This window comes from Bos indicus, chromosome 8, assembly GCF_029378745.1.
Source record: "Bos indicus isolate NIAB-ARS_2022 breed Sahiwal x Tharparkar chromosome 8, NIAB-ARS_B.indTharparkar_mat_pri_1.0, whole genome shotgun sequence".
NCBI classification, from domain to species: domain Eukaryota; kingdom Metazoa; phylum Chordata; class Mammalia; order Artiodactyla; family Bovidae; genus Bos; species Bos indicus.
The window spans coordinates 110,337,915-110,359,640 of NC_091767.1; the positions used below are offsets into that span (position 1 = coordinate 110,337,915).

The 21,726-nt window shown below is 40.0% G+C and overlaps 1 protein-coding gene across 1 annotated transcript in view; it reads right to left on the reverse strand.

The window, feature by feature from the left end:
- Positions 1 to 21,478, reverse strand: part of C5 (complement C5) — a 97,474-nt gene extending 75,996 nt beyond the window's left edge. The window contains exons 1-7 of the mRNA XM_019966848.2: positions 21,327 to 21,478; positions 14,243 to 14,435; positions 11,532 to 11,694; positions 6,445 to 6,515; positions 4,744 to 4,835; positions 3,340 to 3,422; positions 914 to 1,004 (exon numbers count right to left, since the gene is read on the reverse strand). Coding sequence (XP_019822407.2) covers positions 914 to 1,004; positions 3,340 to 3,422; positions 4,744 to 4,835; positions 6,445 to 6,515; positions 11,532 to 11,694; positions 14,243 to 14,435; positions 21,327 to 21,391 — 758 coding nt within the window. The 5' untranslated portion in view covers positions 21,392 to 21,478. The remainder of the gene's footprint in view (positions 1 to 913; positions 1,005 to 3,339; positions 3,423 to 4,743; positions 4,836 to 6,444; positions 6,516 to 11,531; positions 11,695 to 14,242; positions 14,436 to 21,326) is intronic.
- Positions 21,479 to 21,726: the final 248 nt, after the last annotated feature.

Sequence of the window (21,726 nt, forward strand, 5' to 3'; positions counted from 1 at the left end):
ATGTGTCTACTGCCTTTGCAGCTCTTTGCCTGCAAATGGTGTGAAGGGAGGCTGTTTCCTTCAGGCTGGTGCTGTAATTTGCTTTGGACAAAAGAATGTGGTGGAAGTGACGGTGTGTTAGTCCCGAAGTGTAAACCTCAAAAGGACTTTTATGCTCCCATTTTCTCTCTTCGAGCATTGCTGCTGCTACAAGCTAGCCCATTGGTTGATGAGAAACACACATGGGCCAGTCATCCTTGCAGCTTCAGTCAACTGCCAGTTAACTGTCAGGCATCTGAGTAAGACCTCCCTAGGCCAGCCAGCCCCCAGCTGACCTGCCAATTGACTGCTCATGTGGGTGAGCCCCACTGACACCAGCCTGGCCCAGACAGCAGAACTGCCCAGCTGACTCGTAAGTAGCTGTGGTGTTAAGGCACTGGGTCCCAAAGTAGTTATCAGCATTAGCTGGTGGATGAAGCCATTAAAAATGATAAGAAGTTAAAGCTTCATGTCTCAGTCCCAGTATCCTAAGGCAGGCTGCCTCCTAAACATACACACTGAACTTACGTTTTTAGGATTTTTTTTTTTTGGCTGGTGAATAATCAACCAGACTAAAATCAGAATCAGCTAAAATCAGGATGAGCAAATAAACTCATAGGCGTGACAATGAGCAAATAAACCATAGGCGTGATGTCTTCTCAGTTAGGTAGTTTCAAAGTCATGCCAGACATTGCCACTAAATCACAGATCTCAGCGATATATAAATGTATCAACTCACCACACAGTACACCTTAACCTTTCCCAATGTCATAGGTCAATTATATCTCAATAAAACTGGGGGTAAAAATCAAAGATCTCACTCTGGGCAAATGTCACCAAAGTTAGCATTCAGTTTAACTGAAAACTCTGAAAACAAAACAAAACACTTTCTTACCTTGCTCTTATAGTAATTTCAAAATTAGTAAAGTCCTTATAACCAATGAAATTACTTTTTGGTTCTATTGAGATAGAAAAATGTGGCAACACTGAAAATAAAAACAAAGAAGCAACGTTACCACTTGAATTAGAGTAGTCTTTAAAGCATAGCAACCAACTGTATCTCTGGAATAGCTGGATAAGCCGTGACATCAGCGCAGCATCCACCTTGTCATCACCAATAGCAGGATCTCGGGAAGCCTCCTGTTCCACCAATCAGAGGTTAGTTCATATGCTACGTGCTAGAAGAACTTGACTTAAACTTTGATTTCAGCACTTACAGGCAACTGACTACTTCCTCCGCTAGAGGATGGGCTCCTTGAAACAAAAAAGACTATTCTCTTTATTTTTGCGTGTCTCCTCCCTCAACCTTCTCATGAGCCACAAATAGAGCATGTGTTCAACAAATGTTTATTAAATTGAAAATGGAAAAAGAAATTTCTTGCTTGTTTAACATTTCCATTTTTTGTCTAATAGATTAAATCCACCCAGTCTCCAAATTCCAACATAAAACTCTCCCTTTAGTCAAAAGCGAGAGCTTACAATTAGCTACAAGAAAAAAGCTTCATGCAAAATTAAAAATTAGGGCCGAAAGGAAGGAGGAGTTTTTTTCCCTGTCTCTTTGGTATTCTGATTGCCCAAGAGAAAACAATTTCACCTGTCCAAAAAAGCACGGTCTTCTCTTTGTTCTAACACAGCCTGTGTAGTAAGGTTTATAGATTCTATTAACCTGCACAACACCTAACAGAAATTGGGTGATTCAATGACCTTGATATTGTAGATAAAGACTGTCACATGAGAGTAAGTGAGATGGAGTCAGATATGGCTTATATGTTTTCTAGATGGTGAAAGGGCCTTCCTGCATAACACAAACAGTAAAGAATCTGCCTGCAATGTGGGAGGAAAGAGAAGTCAAAGAGCAATGCAATCTGTTGCTCTGGGCTGCATTCCTATGTTATTAAAGATCAAGGCAGATATGTTCTCTCCAAGATATGAAGTAGAGGAAAATATTTCATCGTTTCATCCAGCACCCACCATGTAGCCTGCACACTCCTACCAAGACGGACACACCCATGAACACGACAGACAAACCCTACCCTCAATGAGCTCATAGTCGAGCAGGGAAGACAAGCATAAGCAAAGAATTACACAAACACTTAGGACCGTTATGAAAGCTGATATTTATAAGTGAGTACAGGGAGTCCTTCCCAGGAAAGAGAATTCAGGGAAAACATCACTGGATAAATGGTTTTTCAACCGAGACTTGAAGGTGAGTAGGAGTTGGCTAGGTGAGAAGGAGGGGGAGGGGGTTGTAGGCAGATCATATGCAAAGTCACCATTACTGGAGTGGCATAAACGAGGCTGAGGAGGGGATGGCAATGAGGAGGTGTTGGGGACTTCAATAATGAAGTAACACGACGGCAAGAATAGCTTCAAAGCAGAGATAACAGCTGGGGGTTGAGGGTGGGTTTGCAGTAGTCCATGAGGGAGCCTGGTGATAAAATAAATGTGTGGCTCCAGATAATAAGAGGTGGATAAATTTTAGATATGTACAAGAAGCAGCAAAAACACTTGGAGGAAAGGGGACCAGTTAGGATTATATGTTGTTTAGAGCCTGTAATCTTTAAAGTTGAGCTTCATCATAGTAAATTTGTTTTGTCACAGTTTGTTAATTGTTAAAATTCACGTGTTTATTCGCCACATTATTATGAGTCTATTGGGAGAATTAAAATATGACTTCAAGCAAAATAAAGTTTTTTATTACAGCAACTTCTGATACAGAAACTCTGTATCAGAGCACACAGATACTCTAGTAAACAACTACAAGAAATGGGAAGGTTAAGCGGTTTATACGTTTAATTATTAACCCATTAACATGACTGATTTCAAAGTAAGACTATCTGACATTTTTGGATCAATGTATTAGGAATTTCTGAGTCAGCAGGAAAACAACACTGGACTCGGGTAAGGAATCCAGATGTTCCTGTTCTGTCACTGACAGGTTGGGATGAAGTGAGTAAATCACCTGTCAGTCTAACCAGGTTCCGCTCACCTCAACTCTGGTTGCTTCTCCTAAAAGCCTAATTCTGGAAAGGACCTGAACCAGTCGAGCTCCCTGGGGGCTGGGTCTCTTGGAGCTCTATGATGAGGAAGACAAGTCCAGAGGGCTGGTGTGCTTGTTTAAGGCCAACAGGGCAGCTACACCCAGAGCTTAGGCATTCAGACAATGCCCATCCTCCCACCGCCTCCATCAGTACTTCTAACCATACCAGCAAGCAGCCTCATCTTCATCTGGGAATGATTTTACATTAAGTTCATTCGTGAAAAGAATTATTGCAAAAATGCTAACTCTACATAGGTAAACTTTTAATCATCAGAAATTACCATATTCTTTAATTTCAAAATATGCGGTTCCAGTTGTTGAAAAGTCTTCTTTATATTTAGCTCGAATGGTCCACACACCGTATCTATGGAAGCAAAATATTTAAAATTATGGAAGTCATGAAATGTGCCTGTTACGTTGAGCGGCTAGTGATACAAAAGTGACCAATAGAGACAAGACCCCTGTCCTCAAGAAGTTTATAGTCTAGTGGGGAGTAAAGGCAAGTAAATTAATAAAGAATTACTTACAAAATTGAGACAAGTGCCATGAAGAAAATAAGACAGTAAAATGAGGAGAGAGAAAAGAAAAAGGAAGAGAGGGACTGCATTCGATGTTGCATCCAAGGTAGCCTCTTAGAAAAGAGAGCATTTAACCCACGTCCTAAAGGATGAGAGGAAGCCAGCTTTGTGAAGAGTAAGACGAAGCACATTTTAAGCAGAGGGGATGACCTGTGAAAAGGTACTGGGGTAGGAAAGCAATGGTCGCAGGAGGCTATCATGGCTGATGCATACTCTGGCATGATCTACCCCTTGGCATAAGATGGAGGTGGAGAAATGATAAGAGTTATACAATAATTGGCTCAATTCTTCGCTATTATGGAATATTTTCAAGGAGGTACACAATTTTAAAATTACCAAATTACGTAAATCCCCCAATTTCATCCAAATTTCTAGAAGATCTTCAGTACAGTTAATTAACTGTGAACTCCCTTCTAGAGGGCAGAGCAAAAACGACCAGAAGAAGATTTTAAAGTGATATTGCAGTCATTTTTATACGCACTTATTCGTCCTTCTTTAAGTTTGTGGGAGACAGGGACTATGAATTTTTTATTTCTATTTTAAATTTCTCATTCCCGTTGTACTTTGCATTTCCCGGGAATGTGTTCACTAAATTTTTATCACATTGGGTTCTGTTTAAACATGTTCTTAATCCTCTAGCATGAGACCAAATGGAGGAAATAACTTTACTAAGATCCTCCCTCTTGAAATCTGTCTTCTGGTGGTCTATGCAGTAAAGACTACAGAAGACCAATATTTCTATTGGTCATAGCAAGGCATGGGACAAAACCAGCCTTTTAGACTGATAGTCTATTAGATTCCTTGAAGGGTGGAAGGTTGATGGTTTTGATAGAAAAAGGCCTGGGAACTATTTTTTTGATTCTTCCAAATTTTAATTTCTATCTGTAAGGTGAGAAGTATTGGGAGTGGTTTGTTTGTTTTGCCAGAACCCGAGCCTAGCTTTTCATTAGACCTGAAAAGACTTTGTACATCTTCATTTCTCTCACACTTACTTTTTGTTAACACTAGGTGGCTCCATTTGACTGGTTATCTACCTCACGACCAAAAGGTCCAGATGTCTGTTCTACAGAAAACTTTATTAAAAACACAACAAAAACTTTAAAATACTTAGGATTAGATGGAATCTTGAAGTCAGGAAAAGAAATAATTCCAGTATAATCATTTTCTTCTACCATGTCAACTTCTGATCCTTCGGGATCCTTTGAATAAAAACAGACAATTTCCAAGCATATAAATCACATTTTAAAAATTAACTGATTACGTTGTCTTTGATTGATAGAAATATTTACTAACAAATATCCATGTCTTCAAATTAAATATGAAGGGGGAAAACCATTTAAATGTTGTGAAAGACAAATACGGCTCATTTAAGGCATTTCCTCCTTTTTTGACTTTTTTCCATCTCCTGCCTCACTTAAAAAAACAAACAAACAAAAAAAGTAAATCAGTGTCCAGGGTATCCTCGTCTCAATTATCTAGAAGAGATTCAACTTTCTATTGTATGGCTAAAAAAAGACCTATGACAAAAACTGATGTTATAATGAATCAAATAATATCTCATACACTTATCTATAAAGTGGAATCTAAATTTTGTATGTGTTCATTTGGAACTTTCCAAAGCAAATATGCTGTAAAATTCATTTATTAGCTAGAAATTTGAAAGTCTACAGGCTATATCAATAATTATCAACCACAATCTTGGAACACACTGCTGCTGCTGCTGCTGCTAAGTCGCTTCAGTAGTGTCCGACTCTGTGCGACCCCATAGACAGCAGCCCAACAGGCTCCCCCGTCCCTGGGATTCTCCAGGCAAGAACACTGGAGTGGGTTGCCATTTCCTTCTCCAATGCATGAAAGTGAAAAGTGAAAGTGAAGTCACTCAGCCGTGTCCGACTCTAGCAACCCCAGGGACTACAGCCTACCAGGCTCCTCCGTCCACGGGACTTTCCAGGCAAAAGTACTGGAGTGGGTGCCATTGCCTTCTCCTTGGAACACACTAATGCTTCTCAAATAATTCATTATAAAATACTCAGATGTGAAAGTTTATGAAAGTTTCGTAATTTTTGTAAGTTATAAAGGATTCAAGGTTATTCCTGTACAGCCCTCTTTTTCACTCGTGTTCTGTTAAGATTTTTGGTTTTTTGGTTCCTTGAGTAGGAGAAAAAGGGGCTGCAACCTGCAGTGGGGACCTACTGTTAATAGGTGAGCAGTTATTTCCTCCCAAAAATGTGTAGGGTTTTGACGTGAACTGGGAAGACCATGGGAATTTATTGCACACATCTGTTATGTACATCATGGCTCATGAAAGGCTGATAATTGCTGATCTTTATCTCATGGGGTTAGCACTGTTTTCCATGTGCTAGTGTCTGTTACTTACTAAACTCTAAACTCCTCAAGCGTAAGTGCCACAGGCTGTAATTCTTTACCTTGTATTGTGCAAATCAAAAAGATCATACTTAATAGACATTCAACTAATTCTTAGTTGAATCGATGGATTAATTCACTAAGTTGAATTCTTAGTGATTGAGGGGTGGTCTTTAAGAAATGTATCATGAAGCATATATTTAAATGATTTAGTTCAAAACCATAACTTTCTGAGATTTTCATTTTCATGGTATTTTTACATATTGTAAAGGAATAACCCTACAACGTGACACACATAGAAGGTGTTCAACAGCCATTTCTGAACATTGAATAAGCCAGTATGGTGTCAGGACAGGGTTATGGAGCAAAGTATCTTGTCCTGATGAAAATTTAAATAATTTAAAATTTTTTATATAAAATTATTATTTAAATAAACATACTTACTATGAAAGTTAAGACCGTTTCTCTTTTGGCTGGCTTCAGGTCATCATTCAGTGAATAAACTCTAACCTTTACTGTAAGAATAATTGATATCATCAATAACTTTGTGAAGCGACAGTATTTTGATATTTGCAATAATCATCCTTAAAAGAGATAAGCCTCATCTTAAAGATTCAATACATAATCATATATGGAAATTCGTATTTAAAAGAAAGAAAAAGTTAGCTTGTAGACAAATACATCACTAAAAATTTTTTCTTTTATTGAGAATCCTTTTCAGTTCAGTTCAGTTCGGTCACTCAGTCATGTTCGACTCTTTTCAACCCTGTGGACTGCAGCACACCAGGCTTCCCTGTCCATCACCAACTCTCGGAATTTGCTCAAACTCATGTCCATCGAGTCGGTGATGCCATCCAACCACCTCATCCTCTGTTGTCCCCTTCTCCTCCTGCCCTCAATCTTTCCCAGCACATCACTAAAATTTTTTTCTTTTAAAGAGAATCCTTTTGCATTCCTTTAAAGAGCTACTTCTATTTAAAGTATTTTTTAAAGATATTAAAGATATAAAGCATTTTTAAAAGATTTTTAAATTCTTCTTTAAAGAATTTAAAGAACAGTTCACTTTATTAAAATTTATTTGCATATATCTTTGGGGGAACAAATATATAGTACAAAATTAGTTATATCTGTAATTAGGCCAGTATTTATAAAAAATTTCATAGTAGCAAAATAGTGATGTCTACCTATGGTTATATTGAGCTTAGTCACTCAGTCATGTCTGACTCCTGCGACCCCATGGACTGTAGCCCATCAGGCTCCTCTGTCCACGAGGATTCTCCAGGCAAGAATACTGGAGCGGGTTGCCATGCACTCCTCCAGGGGATCTTTCCACCCAACCTGGGATCGAACCCAGGTCTCCTGCACTGCAGTCCGATTCTTTACTATCTGAGCCACCAGGGAAGCCCAAGAATACTGGAGTGGTTATACTGGGAGTATAATAAATCATCTCAGAATTGAAGATTTTAATGAAAAATTAGGTGGTTTGTTTCAGACTATACACTCTTACAACAAGGCCCCAAATTGTCTCTTACTGTTGCTAAGGATAGTTTTGAATTGTACAGTTTTGTTACATTTATTGAGCCAGATCCTACAATTATTCCTTCGTTGTTAAAAGAATAATGGCAGGGAGCTCAGTAACAATTAGTTCCCTTCCACTTCTTCCTGTCAGATCCCCACCTTTTAAACGAATACGTCTGCTTAGCTTTTAACTCTTAGCTGCTTGAACACGCTGGTTTAATTCCTTCCAATGACATATTATAATTTCTCTAGGGTTTTTCTGATGCTCAAATCATTTCATGGCCAAAACTTTAACCACAAACGGTTAAACGTTTGTAGACAGACGTCATAAACCTTTAAAGGGTAAGTATTATGCAAAGCTCTACCTAAGAAGCCACATATTAAGCTCTCTAAAATTGATTTCACTAAGACCATAAGATCAAAATGAAATGCTCAGTAAATCCCTCTGCCCTGCTGTCCCCTCACGCCTGTCTCTCAGCTCGAGTCCCCTCTCCTGCCTTATGAACATACCTGGTCCAGCCCTGAGCATCATTGAGCTGCTGCCAGAGGCAGTGTGCCGCAAAAGTTAAGAGTTTGGGCCCTAAAATTCAAAACTTTGGTTTCATTTCTATCTCTGCCACTTTCCAACGTGACCCAGAACAGGATACTTAATCCCTCTTACCCCTTCGGCCCCACATCTGTAACACAGGACTGCTAGTATCTGCTTCATGGCACGCGAGACTAAATGAGACAAAGCTTTGCATAACCCAGCGCATAACAACGAACCATGAATGCTTATTATTTTTATTTTATTTTTATTATTTCTATAGCTACTTGTCCACTTCCTAACTCAGTTTGTGCTAGGTTAGAAAATTAATCTTGTCTTCATAGCGACGGTATACCAAAGGCAAGTTCAATAAATGCTTTTTGTACCAAAGGTATAGCTTATAGACGTTTAAAATAGATATTGAATGCCTTCTACGTGCAGACACTATGCTAGGCACCGAGATATGATGGTGGCAAATCAATGTGGAATTCCTCTAATGGAGTGGAGTAGAGAGGCAAACACAAGATCCCACAACTGTAAACTTCCAGGGGTGGGAAATGCTGCCAAGGACACTGCCCGGCTTTCTGAGGCCGACAGAGGGAGCTTTGACGCAGAGAAGGCTGCCCTCTGTGTGATGGCACGGAAGAGGTGAGTGGAAGTTCAGAGGGCGAGGAAGGCGATGAATGTTCCGGGGAGAGGCTCACAGGCCTTACTACGGATGGGAAAACGGTGCAAGAAAGCAACTGTACAGACGTCAGATTGGCTGCTGTCCACAGACGAGAGCCCGCACGGTGGGTGATGAGGCAGGAGGGGCGGGCAGGACACAGGCTGTGTGAAACTGGAAGCATTTTGGTCAATATTCTAAAATCCTTCATCCTGTAAAGCCTTGAAGATCTAAGCCTCTATCCTAAAGACACTTATATGAAAAATCCCTCCAGGATCTTCAGATTAAAATGTGAGGACTGGGACATTAGAGCTATAAATAGCAAGATGTAATTAATTTCTAAAAGAATTACTTTTCAGTAATTCTTTTTTCTTCTGTGTTAATAAGGCTTTGTGCTATTCCATAGATTAAATGATAATGGAAAATACTTTCCTGATGCTTACTCTGGGGTAGGCAGTGCTTGAAGTGCTTTATACATATGAATTCACCAAACTCTCACAACTCTGAGAGGTAAGTTCTATTACTATCTCCACTATACAGATGAGGAAAACGGGACTCAGAAAGATTAACTCACACAAGGTCATGGAGCTAATAAGAGCCCCAACTGTGATTTGAACCCAGACAATTTGGCTCCTGAGTCTGCTGTTCACAACTATATTTCACTACCTCTCATTAATGAGTCAAAATTTAGAGGGAGGTGCTCTGGTTTTCTGTATGATCTATTCTAAGATAGAATAGGTCTTAGAGAGATCTTAGAGATCTCTCATCTCTATTCTAAGATGCTGCTGCTGCTAAGTCGCTTCAGTCGTGTCTGACTCTGCGACCCCATAGACTGCAGCCCACCAGGCTCCCCCGTCCCTGGGATTCTCCAGGCAAGAACACTGGAGTGGGTTGTCATTTCCTTCTCCATTCTAAGATGAAGACACTACATATTTTTATGGTAAAGTTCTGATAAAGAAATAATAAATGGGGCTGTTCTTAAGGGAAAACTTGAGAGCTAACAGAATTCCCAGGGTCTGGGTATCAGGCTGCTTGATGGACAAAGATGAGGACCCTAGGGACTTGCCTGGAGGGCAGTGGTTAAGACTGCATGCTTCCATTGCGAGGGGCACAGGTTCAATCCCTGGTCAGGGAACTAATGTCCTGCATGCCACGGGGCACAGCCAAAAATTAAACAAGAAAAAGAAAGATGAGAACCCTAAACGGTAAGTAGTGTCAACAAGACCCAATTAAAGAAGCATCCTCTAATATGGGAACAGGGCAAGGGTGAGGGTATATTTGTTTCAAGGTATGATGTTTAAAAAGGGCTCAAACTTTATGGGCAGAGACTATCTCAATGAACACCAAGTCATCTTCTTGGAGTCAATAGGATGCTATTCTGGCAACGATATTATGTCCAAGCTGGAAGCGATACCCCAACCTTTCTAGGCCTTTTCTTTCTGAGCTGGTCATGACAGGAGATCCTGCTGAAAAGGCAATGGTGCAGGCCCATTCCACTCCATTCTGTCATCAGCATCAGTCAACATGTAGCAAACATGTGCTACCTGAAAGGTTTTCAACAAAACTGGCTGGTCTGGCCTCTCGTCCTCTTTCCTTCACCAATAATGCCATTATTGAAACTCCGGAACCTCCCCCTTCCATGTACTCTTATAATTCCATCCTGATTTGCTCAAAAGTTAATTTTGGCAACAGGGAGTGATGGAGGAATTGAAGATTTTGCAGATACGTGAACATATGTGGGCAGCATTCACACTTTTCTGTGTTTTGTTTTTCGTTCACTGGGAGTAAATCCAGCCACTCACCAATCAGAGGTTTGATGGGCTACCCTGTCCTTTCCCCCTCTAACAGATAAACCACTAATACAAACCCGTGTTCTAATAGGAACTTTCTTTAGGTAGATCTCCTTAGAAAATTAATATCCATTTATTTATGTGACTTCACTTACTTTTTGCTGAATCATCTGATACCCTAGGCTTTGATTTGTTTTCTGAATTTGAGAATTAGCTGCAAAGTAATAGAATGTTTTTATGATCACTACTTTATAACAAATTATTTTCACATTGCCAAAATTATATTTGCAGTTACCTCTTATAGCTTGTTTAATAATAAAACCTAACACTACATCTCATAATTCTTAAATAGCTTTTTTCCTACGTGGGAACAACTGACAGGGTAGATAATGTACTTGTTGACTTTTGTGATTTCCATATGAATCTGAGATTTATATTTAAAATTTAAAAACTAAATTCCATATAATTATTTAACAATTTCCATATGAATTTAAAATTAAAATTATATTTATAAGTAGAAATCACTGGGGATTGAGACTCTTTTGATCAAGTTGGAAGCCTGTCTCCACTTAAAGTCAAGCGTTAAAGCTCACAGTGATACTGGCCTGTCATCTTATTTTGTGGTGTCCCTGTCTGCTTTTGTCATCTCAGCGCTGGTGGCCTCCTAGAATGAGCTTGGCCGTGTTCATGCTGCTGTATTTAGATAGATAACCAGCGAGGACCTATTGCATGGCCCAGGGACCTCTGCTCAACAGTCTGTAATAACCTAAAGGTGAAAATAATGTGATACATGTATATGTACAGATGAATCACTTGGCTATACACCTGAAGCTAACACAGCTTTGTAAACCAGTTTGACTCCAATGCAAAACAAACATTAAAAATAAACGATTCTTCCCCACATCCAGAGTTCAGTTTAAACAAATGCCGTCATCCATTATCCAGTTGCTCCAGCTTGAAGGATAAAGCTCTACAGTACGGTGTCAGTGCCCGTCCCACTGCTCCCCAGAGAAAGAGGCGTCTCACACTCTACCTGACTGGTGTGGGGTGTACACAGGTTTGTCTGTGTGAATGAAGAGGAATCCATTGTCGTAGGTTACTGGCATTTTTTTTGCTTTTGAAAAATGCTTTGATGTAACTTCCAGATACACGTGTGAAACGGAGCTTTGTCTTTCAGACAACTGTTTGGGTTGTATCTGTAAAAGAAAATGTTGATGGCAAAGAGTATAATAATTCCAAAGTTATAAAACATGTTATTTAAAAAGTAGTATAGGAGCCAAAGTAGTAAATAAATTTTGCTCCAAGCCCTTCAGTATCAAACATCATAATCAACATTCAGCTTTAAGTAATTAAAAATTTTTGGTTCTATGCTTCCCAAATTTTATACACATTTTTAAAACTACTACTATGAAAGTGTTAGCTGCTCAGTTGTGTCTGACTCTTTGTGACCCCACGGACTGTAGCCCACCAGGCTCCTCTGTCCATGGGATTCTCCAGGCAAGAATAGACCCAGGGATCAAAGCTGGGTCTCCTGCATTGTGGGCAGATCCTTTACCATCTGAACCACAGCTCTCCTAACAAGCTTTAACCTCTTCATTTTGCTGGGTTAGTCCATGTTCTCCATTCCCTCTCTTCAACATCCTGACTGGTGTTCAGGACACTGTATTATATTTACATCCTCTGTTCCCACGGTTGAGCAGTATACTTTCCAGTTTGAGATAAAAGCTAATTAATACAACCAACCATGGTGAATTAGATATATGAGAGTACTATAAACGTTTGGAAAAGCAGTAAGAATCTATAAAGATTCTGCACTCAGATTGCTTTGCGAGTACCTAAGTTTTTTCTCTACTTCAAGGAAATAGAAACTGCAGAACAGATGATTCGTTAAAGGTGTGACCCATTATGAATAAGGCTGGCTGCTGCAAGTGGACCCAAGGAAAGACCTTGGCACAACATCAAACGATTAGCAAATAAAGATATATTGTAATGTTGAGATAAATTTAAATGCTTAAGATATGCATCAGTTTTTATGATTTCCCCACCCTAATTTATTTTCCAAATTAGCCATTTAAGTTAGCACTGATCAATAGCGTTTTCTGTGGTGAGGGGAATGTCCTAAAACTATGCTGCTCAGTACAGGCCATCTGTAGCTATTTAAGCACTAGAAACATGGCTAGTATGAGTGATGAACTGAATTTTTTATATTAGTTACATTTGATTGATTTAAATTTAAAGATAACAGCCACATGTTTGTGGCTAATGGCAGCAGATAAAAGTGCCTTCTTTGGGGAAATGAATTTTATTTCCTCATAAACCTAATAAGTGGACCTGTTTGCTAAAAGGTTAGAGCACTTATCATCAAGGACATGAAGCAAAGAATTCCTACGTTTGGTTAGAATTTATTTAGATCAGTGTTTCTGAAATTTGAGTAATATATAGAACTCTTTTAAAGGATAAAATATTCTGGAGGACTCTCAAGTGTTGACTTTTTGTTATTTATAAAAATAAAGAAATATTTTCAGTACAGTGTTAAATATGTACAGACCTAAAAGCATAATATTCTTGTGCTTATCACTTTTGTATAATTATAAAATCTAAACATTTATAAAATAAACTCAAAATGGTAAATATCAACGTAATTCTAACTTTCAGCTCTTTATAAAATTTCAGTTTAATCTCTTTTTAAAGAACTCACGTTAAAGAAACACTGGTCTAATAAGCCTCAGAGGCCCTTCCAAGTCTAGAAGTCTTTGATTTTTTGGTTCTTTATTTTTGAATTTATATCAGAATTTAAAACAATATTTTTCACTTGGATAAAGAAACAGTAAATATGAAAGTTATTTTTAGTTATCAGAGTTCTTAATAAGAAATGAATTACGAGCAATTCTCTAACCAAACTATACAACAATATCTTAATCCCTCAGTTGTGTCCAACTCTTTCTGACCCCATGGATTGTAGCCCGCCAGGCTCTTCTGTCCATGAAATTCTCCAGGCAAGAATACCTGAGTGGGTTACCATTCCCTTCTCCAGGGGATCTTCTCGATCCAGGGATCGAAATTCAGTCTCCTGCACTGCAGGCAGATTCTTTTACCGTCTGAGCCGCCAGGGAAGCCCAATAGAAGGAAAATTTATTTGATACAGGTTGTTCTTTCTATTAACTATGGTTATACATAAGAGCTATTCACTTTAGTAATCAATAATTCATTAGTTTTAGAAGTTTTGATTGTAGGATATTGGAGTTTAAACAAATAGCATCCAGGGATTTTTGTAGGCAATGCATGACAGATCAATATGCGTGTTCATATCGGTCTGTTTCTTTGCATTAGTAATTTTCACAGTAAACGAGTACTTTCCATTCATTTCCAAATCTGTTCACATTGGTGTTAGTCTCTCAGTCGTGTCCGACTCCTTGCAACCGCACAGACTGTAGCCCCTCGGCTCCTCTGTCCAGGAGAATACTGGAGTAAGTTGCCATCTCCTTCTCCATATGCTCACATTAGGACTTTATTTTCCAATAAGAATGTTAAAGTTTTCATACACTACTTAAAAAGCAGATACAACTCTCCTATTTAGAATTTTCTTTTCCACGCATATCATCATTAGTGACTGACATCATCTAGGAATCACACAGCGGTAGTTTGGTATAAATGACGAAATCTCTGTTATCAATATTCAAACTGGATACACATTTTATTGAGAATATTCTGTATGTATAAAGAAACTGAAGGATAAATACATACTGTTAAGGTAGCCGAATTTTGGAATTTATTTTCTGCAGATAAAGTAACATGGCCTGAAGAGTAAGTAACTTTTTTGTCGGGAAAGCTTTTGATTGAGACTGTTGCATCAAATTCTTCAGTGTATCCATAAGCTTGAATTACAACATTTTCATATGCTCCAACATGGAATACTTTTGGTGCTGAAATGACATACCTGTTGAAATAAGAAAGAGAAGGATAAGTATTTTTATATGACATTTTTGTTATATTTCTGACTTTTTATCTCACTTGATAGATTAGATTACAATGGGCACTTTTTCTCAACTTGAAATGATATTTTAAATTAACATTTATTTGCTATCTACAATCATTTCAGCACAGTTTCCAAGAAAAAAATAGCTTGGAATTAAGACTTTAGAAATAGAGCTGGTGACTTTGTTAACCTCTAGAAAGGTAGTGATAACACCTTCCCTGAGCGTCTATAGCAAAGGAAAACTTTTAATGATAAATAGGTTCAATATTTTTGCCCGACGCAGAAAAAAGCAGCATAGGTACCAGAGATTGAATTCCAGCTCTGCCATCTGCTGGCTGAGCGACCATGGTAAAATCACTAACCCTCTCTGAAGAGTTAAATAATATACCTTAATTATTACCTCTTTTGTTGTTTAGCCACTAAATGGTGTCTGACTCTTTGCAGCCCCATAGACTATAGCCCGCCAGGCTCCTCTGTCCATGGTATTTCCCAGGCAAGAATACTGGGTGGGTTTTGCCATCTCCTACTTTGAGGGATCTTCCCAAACCAGGCACTGAACCCGCGTCTCCTGCACTGGCAGGCTGACGCTTTACCGCTGAGCCAGCGCAGAAGCCAGTCACCTTTACCAGGGTGCCAAGGAGGAAATAGGAATATCTATCTGAAAGCATCTAGCATACTTCAGTTCAGTTCAGTCGCTCAGTCGTGCCCGACTCTTTGCGACCCCGTGAATTGAAGCACACCAGGCCTCCCCGTCCATCACCAACTCCCGGAGTTCACTCAAACTCATGTCCATCGAGTTGGTGATGCCATCCAGCCATCTCATCCTCTGTCATCCCCTTCTCCTCCTGCCCCAAATCCCTCCCAGCATCAGAGTCTTTTCCAATGAGTCAACTCTTCGCATGAGGTGGCCAAAGTACTGGAGTTTCAGCTTCAGCATCATTCCCTCCAAAGAACACCCAGGACTGGTTGGATCTCCTTGCAGTCCAAGGGACTCTCAAGAGTCTTATCCAACACCACAGTTCAAAAGCATCAATTCTTCAGCGCTCCGCTTTCTTCACAGTCCAACTCTCACATCCATACGTGACCACTGGGAAAACCATAGCCTTGACTAGACGGACCTTTGTTGGCAAAGTAATGTCTCTGCTTTTGAATATGCTATCTAGGTTGGTCATAACTTTCCTTCCAAGGAGGAAGCATGCTTAGTACTCAATAAATGTTTGCTGAATTGTTGAAAGGAAATACTCTTATAACTATTATGTTATTCTAGTGGGTGGATCCGAGAAGGCGATGGCACCCCACTCCAGTACTCTTGCCTGGAAAAATCCCATTAACGGAGGAGCCTGGTGGGCTGCAGTCCATGGGGTCGCTAAAAGTCGGACATGACTGAGCGACTTCACTTTCACTTCTCACTTTCATGCATTGGAGAAGGAAATGGCAACCCACTCCAGTGTTCTTGCCTGGAGAATCCCAGGGACGGGGAGCCTGGTGGGCTGCCGTCTGTGGGGTCACACAGAGTCGGACACGACTGAAGCGACTTAGCAGCAGCAGCAGCAGCAGCAGCAGCAGCAGCAGTGAGTGGATGAAGAAATGAACAGAATAACAGTGAGCCAGGAAATGCATTTAGAAATGGAAGTAGTAATGGAGGTCCTTGCAGAACAGATGATAACAGTCATACAACATAATGATAAGAACAAAAAGTGAGAAATGAGAGGCTGTATGAGGGCTTTACGTACAACTCCTAATCTTTACAGCAGGCCAGTGACGTAGATGTCATTATTATTCCTATTTCACAAGTGACCAGAGGTTAAGTGGACCAAGGTCACACAGCTTATAAGTGGACGAGGCAGGTCTTCATGTTCAGGCCTCACTCTATTATGTGCATAACTGAGGTCAAGGTTATAAACTATGTTTGCAAACGGTGGGCTGTTCCCTCAGTTTTATATTTTATGTGATGTATCAAGAATGGACGTGAATCAATATAAGGTTTTGAAATAGAAATCTTAAAATGGGTGAATTTTCATAGTTTTATTAAAAGAAAACTTACAAATATAAACAAGGTTATTAATTGTATATTGTAAAAGTATCTAATTGGAACAGTGAGAGCTACCTATGCTATTAATAGAAAAAGAAGTGTGTTTCAACCCAAAAGGTGATTGAATAATTCAAGCAGCTGATTAGGGCTAGAGGGCACAGGCCAGTGGGCAGAATTATTGCAGATTCCTCACAACACTATGGGCTTCCCCAGTGGCTTGGCGGTAAAGAACCCGCCTGCCAATGCACGAGACGTGAGAGGCGCGGGTTTGATCTCTGAGCTGGGAAGATCCCTTGGACAAGGGCATGACGACCTGCTCAGTGTTCTTGCCTGGAGAATCCCACAGACAGAGGAGCCTGGTGGGCTGCAGTCCGAGGGGTCAGGGAGTTGGACACGACTGAAGCAACGTAGCACACATGTGTGCACAACACTGACGTTTCAAAAGGCTTCAAAATCAGCAAGTCTCTAATAACAATGAAACTAATTTGGAAGCAAATAAACACTTTAAAAGCACCTGGTAATTCTTCTACATGACAAGTAATTTGGAACCATTTACAGAAAAATTGTAAAAGAATCTCCAGTTTTCCAACCATCTTCTCAATTTCCCATGTATTTATGCAAGAACATCAGAAAACAAGAAATGTTCAGGTTTGATGATACTAAGATACATTTACTGAAACCTCACTCAGTTCTAGGCACTATTTTAAGCACTATGCATACACATATGTATTTATTTACGTATATACGTCACTGTGCTGTGACGACCATCCTATGAAAAAGACCTTATTATTACTCTGCTTTTACAGAGGAGGAAGCTGGTAGTTAACTTGCCCAAGATCACACAGCTATTAAATTACAGAATTAGGAACTGAACCTGAGGAACCTGTTTCCTGAACTAACACTTTCAAGTGCTAGACTAAATTGAATTTATCGAGAGTTTTTCAAGAGAAGTTTAGTCTGCAGGGGTGGGGGAAAGCTGTTTTAATTTCGGCATTGGGCTTCCCTGGTGGCTCAGTGGTAAAGAATCTGCCTGCCAATGCAGGAGACATGGGTTCAATCCAGGAAGATCCCACTTGCCAAAGAGCAGCTAAGCCTGTGTGCCAGAACTATTGAGCCTGTGCTCTCGCGCTCAGGAGCCCAGGAGCCATGACTACGGAAGGCTGAGTTCCCGAAAGCCCGTGCTCTACAGCAAGAGGAGCCACGGCAAGGAGAAGCCTGAGCACCATAACTAGAGAGTGGCCCTTGCTTGCCACACCTGGAGAAAAGCCACGAGGCAACACAGACACAGCACAACCAAAGTAAATAAATAAGTAACAGTGAACTGTGGGACATTCTGAAAGACATGGCAAATGGATGGAGAAACAGTGGAAACAGTGTCAGACTTTATTTTTGGGGGCTCCAAAATCACTGCCGACGGTGACTGCAGCCATGAAATTAAAAGACACTTGCTCCTTGGGAGGAGAGTTATGACCAACCTAGACAGCATATTAAAAAGCAGAGACGTTATTTTGCAAACAAAGGTCCATCTAGTCAAGGCTATGGTTTTTCCAGTAGTCAGGTATGGATATGAGAGTTGGACTATAAAGAAAGCTAAGCGCCAAAGAATTGATGGTTTTGAACTGTGGTGTTGGAGAAGACTCTTGAGAGTCCTTTGGACTGCAAGGAGATCAAACCAGTCCATCCTAAAGGAAATCAGTCCTGAATATTCATTGGAAGGAACGATGCTAAAGCTGAAACTCCAATACTTTGGCCACCTGATGTGAAGAACTGACTCATTTGAAAAGACCCTGATGCTGGGAAAGATTGAAGACAGGAAGAGAAGAGGACGACAGAGGATGAGATGGTTGGATGGCATCACTGACTCAATGGACATGAGTCTGAGTAAATTCCGGGAGGTGATGGACAGGGAGGCCTAGCATGCTGCAGTCCATGGGGTCCCAAAGAGTTGGACATGACTGAGCAACTGAACTGAACTGAAATAAAAGTTATTTTTCAAATTGTTGTTATTATAAGTTTTCAGAGAAAGCAATGGCACCCCACTCCAGTACTCTTGCCTGGAAAATCCCATGGATGGAGGAGCCTGGTAGGCTGCAGTCCATGGGGTTGCTAAGAGTCAGACACGACTAGGTGAATTCACTTTCACTTTCATGCATCGGAGAAGGAAATGGCAACCCACTCCAGTGTTCTTGCCTGGAGAATCCCAGGGACGGGGGAGCCTGGTGGGCTGCCGTCTATGGGGTCACACAGAGTCAGGCACGACTGAAGCGACTTAGCAGCAGCAGCATTAGAAGTTTTATATTTTTCAGTTTAGTGTTGTTTTAATTCTGATTGTCTGTGTGGTAGTAGTGGTGAATTAGAGAATAATGCATGTTTGCTGTTGTTCTTGTTCAGTCACCCGGTCGTGTCAGACTCTGTGGCCCCGTGGACTGCAGTACGACAGGCCTCCCCGTCCCTCACCATTTCCTGGAGTTTGCCCAAGTTCATGTTCATTGCGTCGGTGATGCCGTCCAGCCATCTCAGCCTCTGATGCCCTCTTTTCCTTCTGCCCTCAATCTTTCCCAGCATCAGGGACTTTTCCAGTGAGTCGTCCGTTCACATCAGATAACCAACATACTCTAGCTTCAGCTTCAGCATCAGTCCTTCCAGGGAATATTCAGGGTTGATCTCCCTTAAGATTGACTGGTTTGACCTCCTTACTGTCCAAGGAACTTTCAGCTAATTCATGTAATTCATGTTCACAAGTCCCTAAAAGATAGCTCTGCAACCATCTACTCATATGTATTTTGATCCTTACTGATGTAATGCCAACACAATCTATCATATAAAGTATTTTGCATTTTTCTTATTTTCTTTCAATAGTTGTAGAGAACATGGCCACTGAACTTGCAAAGAGGCACAAATGATAGCTTGGCCTCTATCTGGAATGTTCTTTCCCCAAATGTTTGCCTGATTTGCTGTGTTACTTCCTGCAAGCTCTGCTCGAGTGTCGCCTCTGTAGAGAATGTTCCCTGTCTACACTTTCGTATGGTGCCCAATCATTTTTTTATCCTCTTATTGTCCTTTTTATTTTTTTCTTCCTGGTACCAATAGCCACCTGACCTTATTCATTCATTCACTGGTTTGTTCATTGAGTCATTTTCCCCTCCTTCTTGAATGCAAGCTCTATACCATCTACTGTTGGGTTGGCCAAAAAGTTCATTTGGCTTTCCCCCAAGAAGCCGAACGAAATTTTCGGCCAACCCAATACATCCTCAGTGCCAAGTTCTCGACAAGTTTTAGCTGAATCAATCAATTAAATTTACTGATTCCCATGTTCTGTATAGTATACTGTTACTTTTTCAGAGAAACAGAATGTGCTTATTAAGGGTCAGTACAGTGTAGTTGAAAATTCAGTATCATGAGACCTAGGTTCTAGTCCTAGTTCCACCACGAATCTGCAGCCATTTAATCCAATCTCTCTGAACTTCAGTTGGCTGTCTTTTAAGATGGAATAACAGAATCTAGGAAATGGGGTGGCCATGTGAGATTAGGGGTGGGAGAGTGCTGAAATTCATGACATCTCAGGTACACATTGATATTTATTGTGTATTTTACGTGTGTACATTTATGACAAAATGGAAAAAATCTGAAGTAATAAAGAGGAGTCCTTAATACAGATTCTACTTCTGTTTGTTTTAGTGGTGTGACCTTTGGCAAGTTACTGCCTCTGTCTGGATTTATACTTACATTTGATATAGGTTTGATTAGATACTCTCCAGTTCCTTTTCAATACTAAGATGTTATTTCTAGATATGAGATCAATATTTTAAGACCTAGTTTTAAAACAATTGTTTCAATAATAATTTTCAACAAACTATTGTGTGTAATTTGTGAAGCATGCGCTCATAAATTTAGAAGTAATTACATCAATAGATTTCAAACCAAGGTATTAGAATTGACCCCCAAGTAACTCTTGCTTTACTATGTAGAGTACACAGAAAACACAGGAAAATTCTACACCAAATAGAAATAAGCAATCAATGCAAGAAAGTTTGCGATCTTGAATTTAGTTGCGCTTTTTTTGAAGAAGAATTTGATCACTCACTCATGTAAAGTTTTATAAATAACAATCCCCTAATGGACATATCAGAGAAGGCAATGGCACACCACTCCAGTACTCTTGCCTGGAAAATCCCATGGACGGAGGAGCCTGGTAGGCTGAAGTCCATGGGGTCGCTGAGAGTCGGACACGACTGAGCGACTTCACTTTCACTTTTCACTTTCATGCACTGGAGAAGGAAACTCACTCCAGTGTTCTTGCCTGGAGAATCCCAGGGACGGTGGAGCCTGGTGGGCTGCCGTCTATGGGGTTGCACAGAGTTGGACACGACTGAAGCGACTTAGCAGCAGCAGCAGCAATGGACATATACACACTGCTATATTTAAAATGGTTAACCAATAAACTCCTACATGGAATTCTGCTCAAAGTTATGTGGCAGTCAGGATGAGAAGGGTGTTCGGGGGAGAATGGATACATGTATATATATGGCCGAGTGCCTTCACTGTTCACCTGAAACGATCCCAATATTGCTAATAGGCGATACCCCTATACAAAATTTAAAGTTAAAAAAAACACACAAAAAAACCAAACCTGTAAAACTGTCCCATTGTTAGCCACACATCAAATCAAAATGCTGCATGATTTTCTTATTCAGAGCTGAGACTACTGGTGTTCCCAGAAGTAGAAAGTAATGTACAAATTCATAGTCCGTTGTATCTGGTTTTTCACTCACCACCTTGATAAGATGCACTGAAAAATGAAGGTAGTTTCTTTTACTTACGTTTGCTCCTGGCCCCAACTTTTCCCCAGGAAGATTAAAAAACAAAGTATGCCCCACAGGCCCATGCTGGAGGCAGTGGTAAACCATCGATATGACCTTCCTGAAGTTACTCTCCTTTTTAAAGAAACCAAGATTGAAGAACTTGGGTAAGTTGGTTTACTGGTTAATTATTAATGTCAAGAAGAGGGACTTCTGAGCAGGAAAAGTAAAATTGGAATGGAAACACTCTTTAATGCCCAGGTATAAAAGTAGAAGATTTTTATGGGAAGATGTTTTATACAGATTTACACCTAGAGAATTTATTTTGATTAATACAAATAAAGGAGTCTAACATAAAAGTTTGGCACTGCAATGAATGCCTCAAAGTTAAAAATCAGTAAGTTGACTGTCTTTTGTCTCT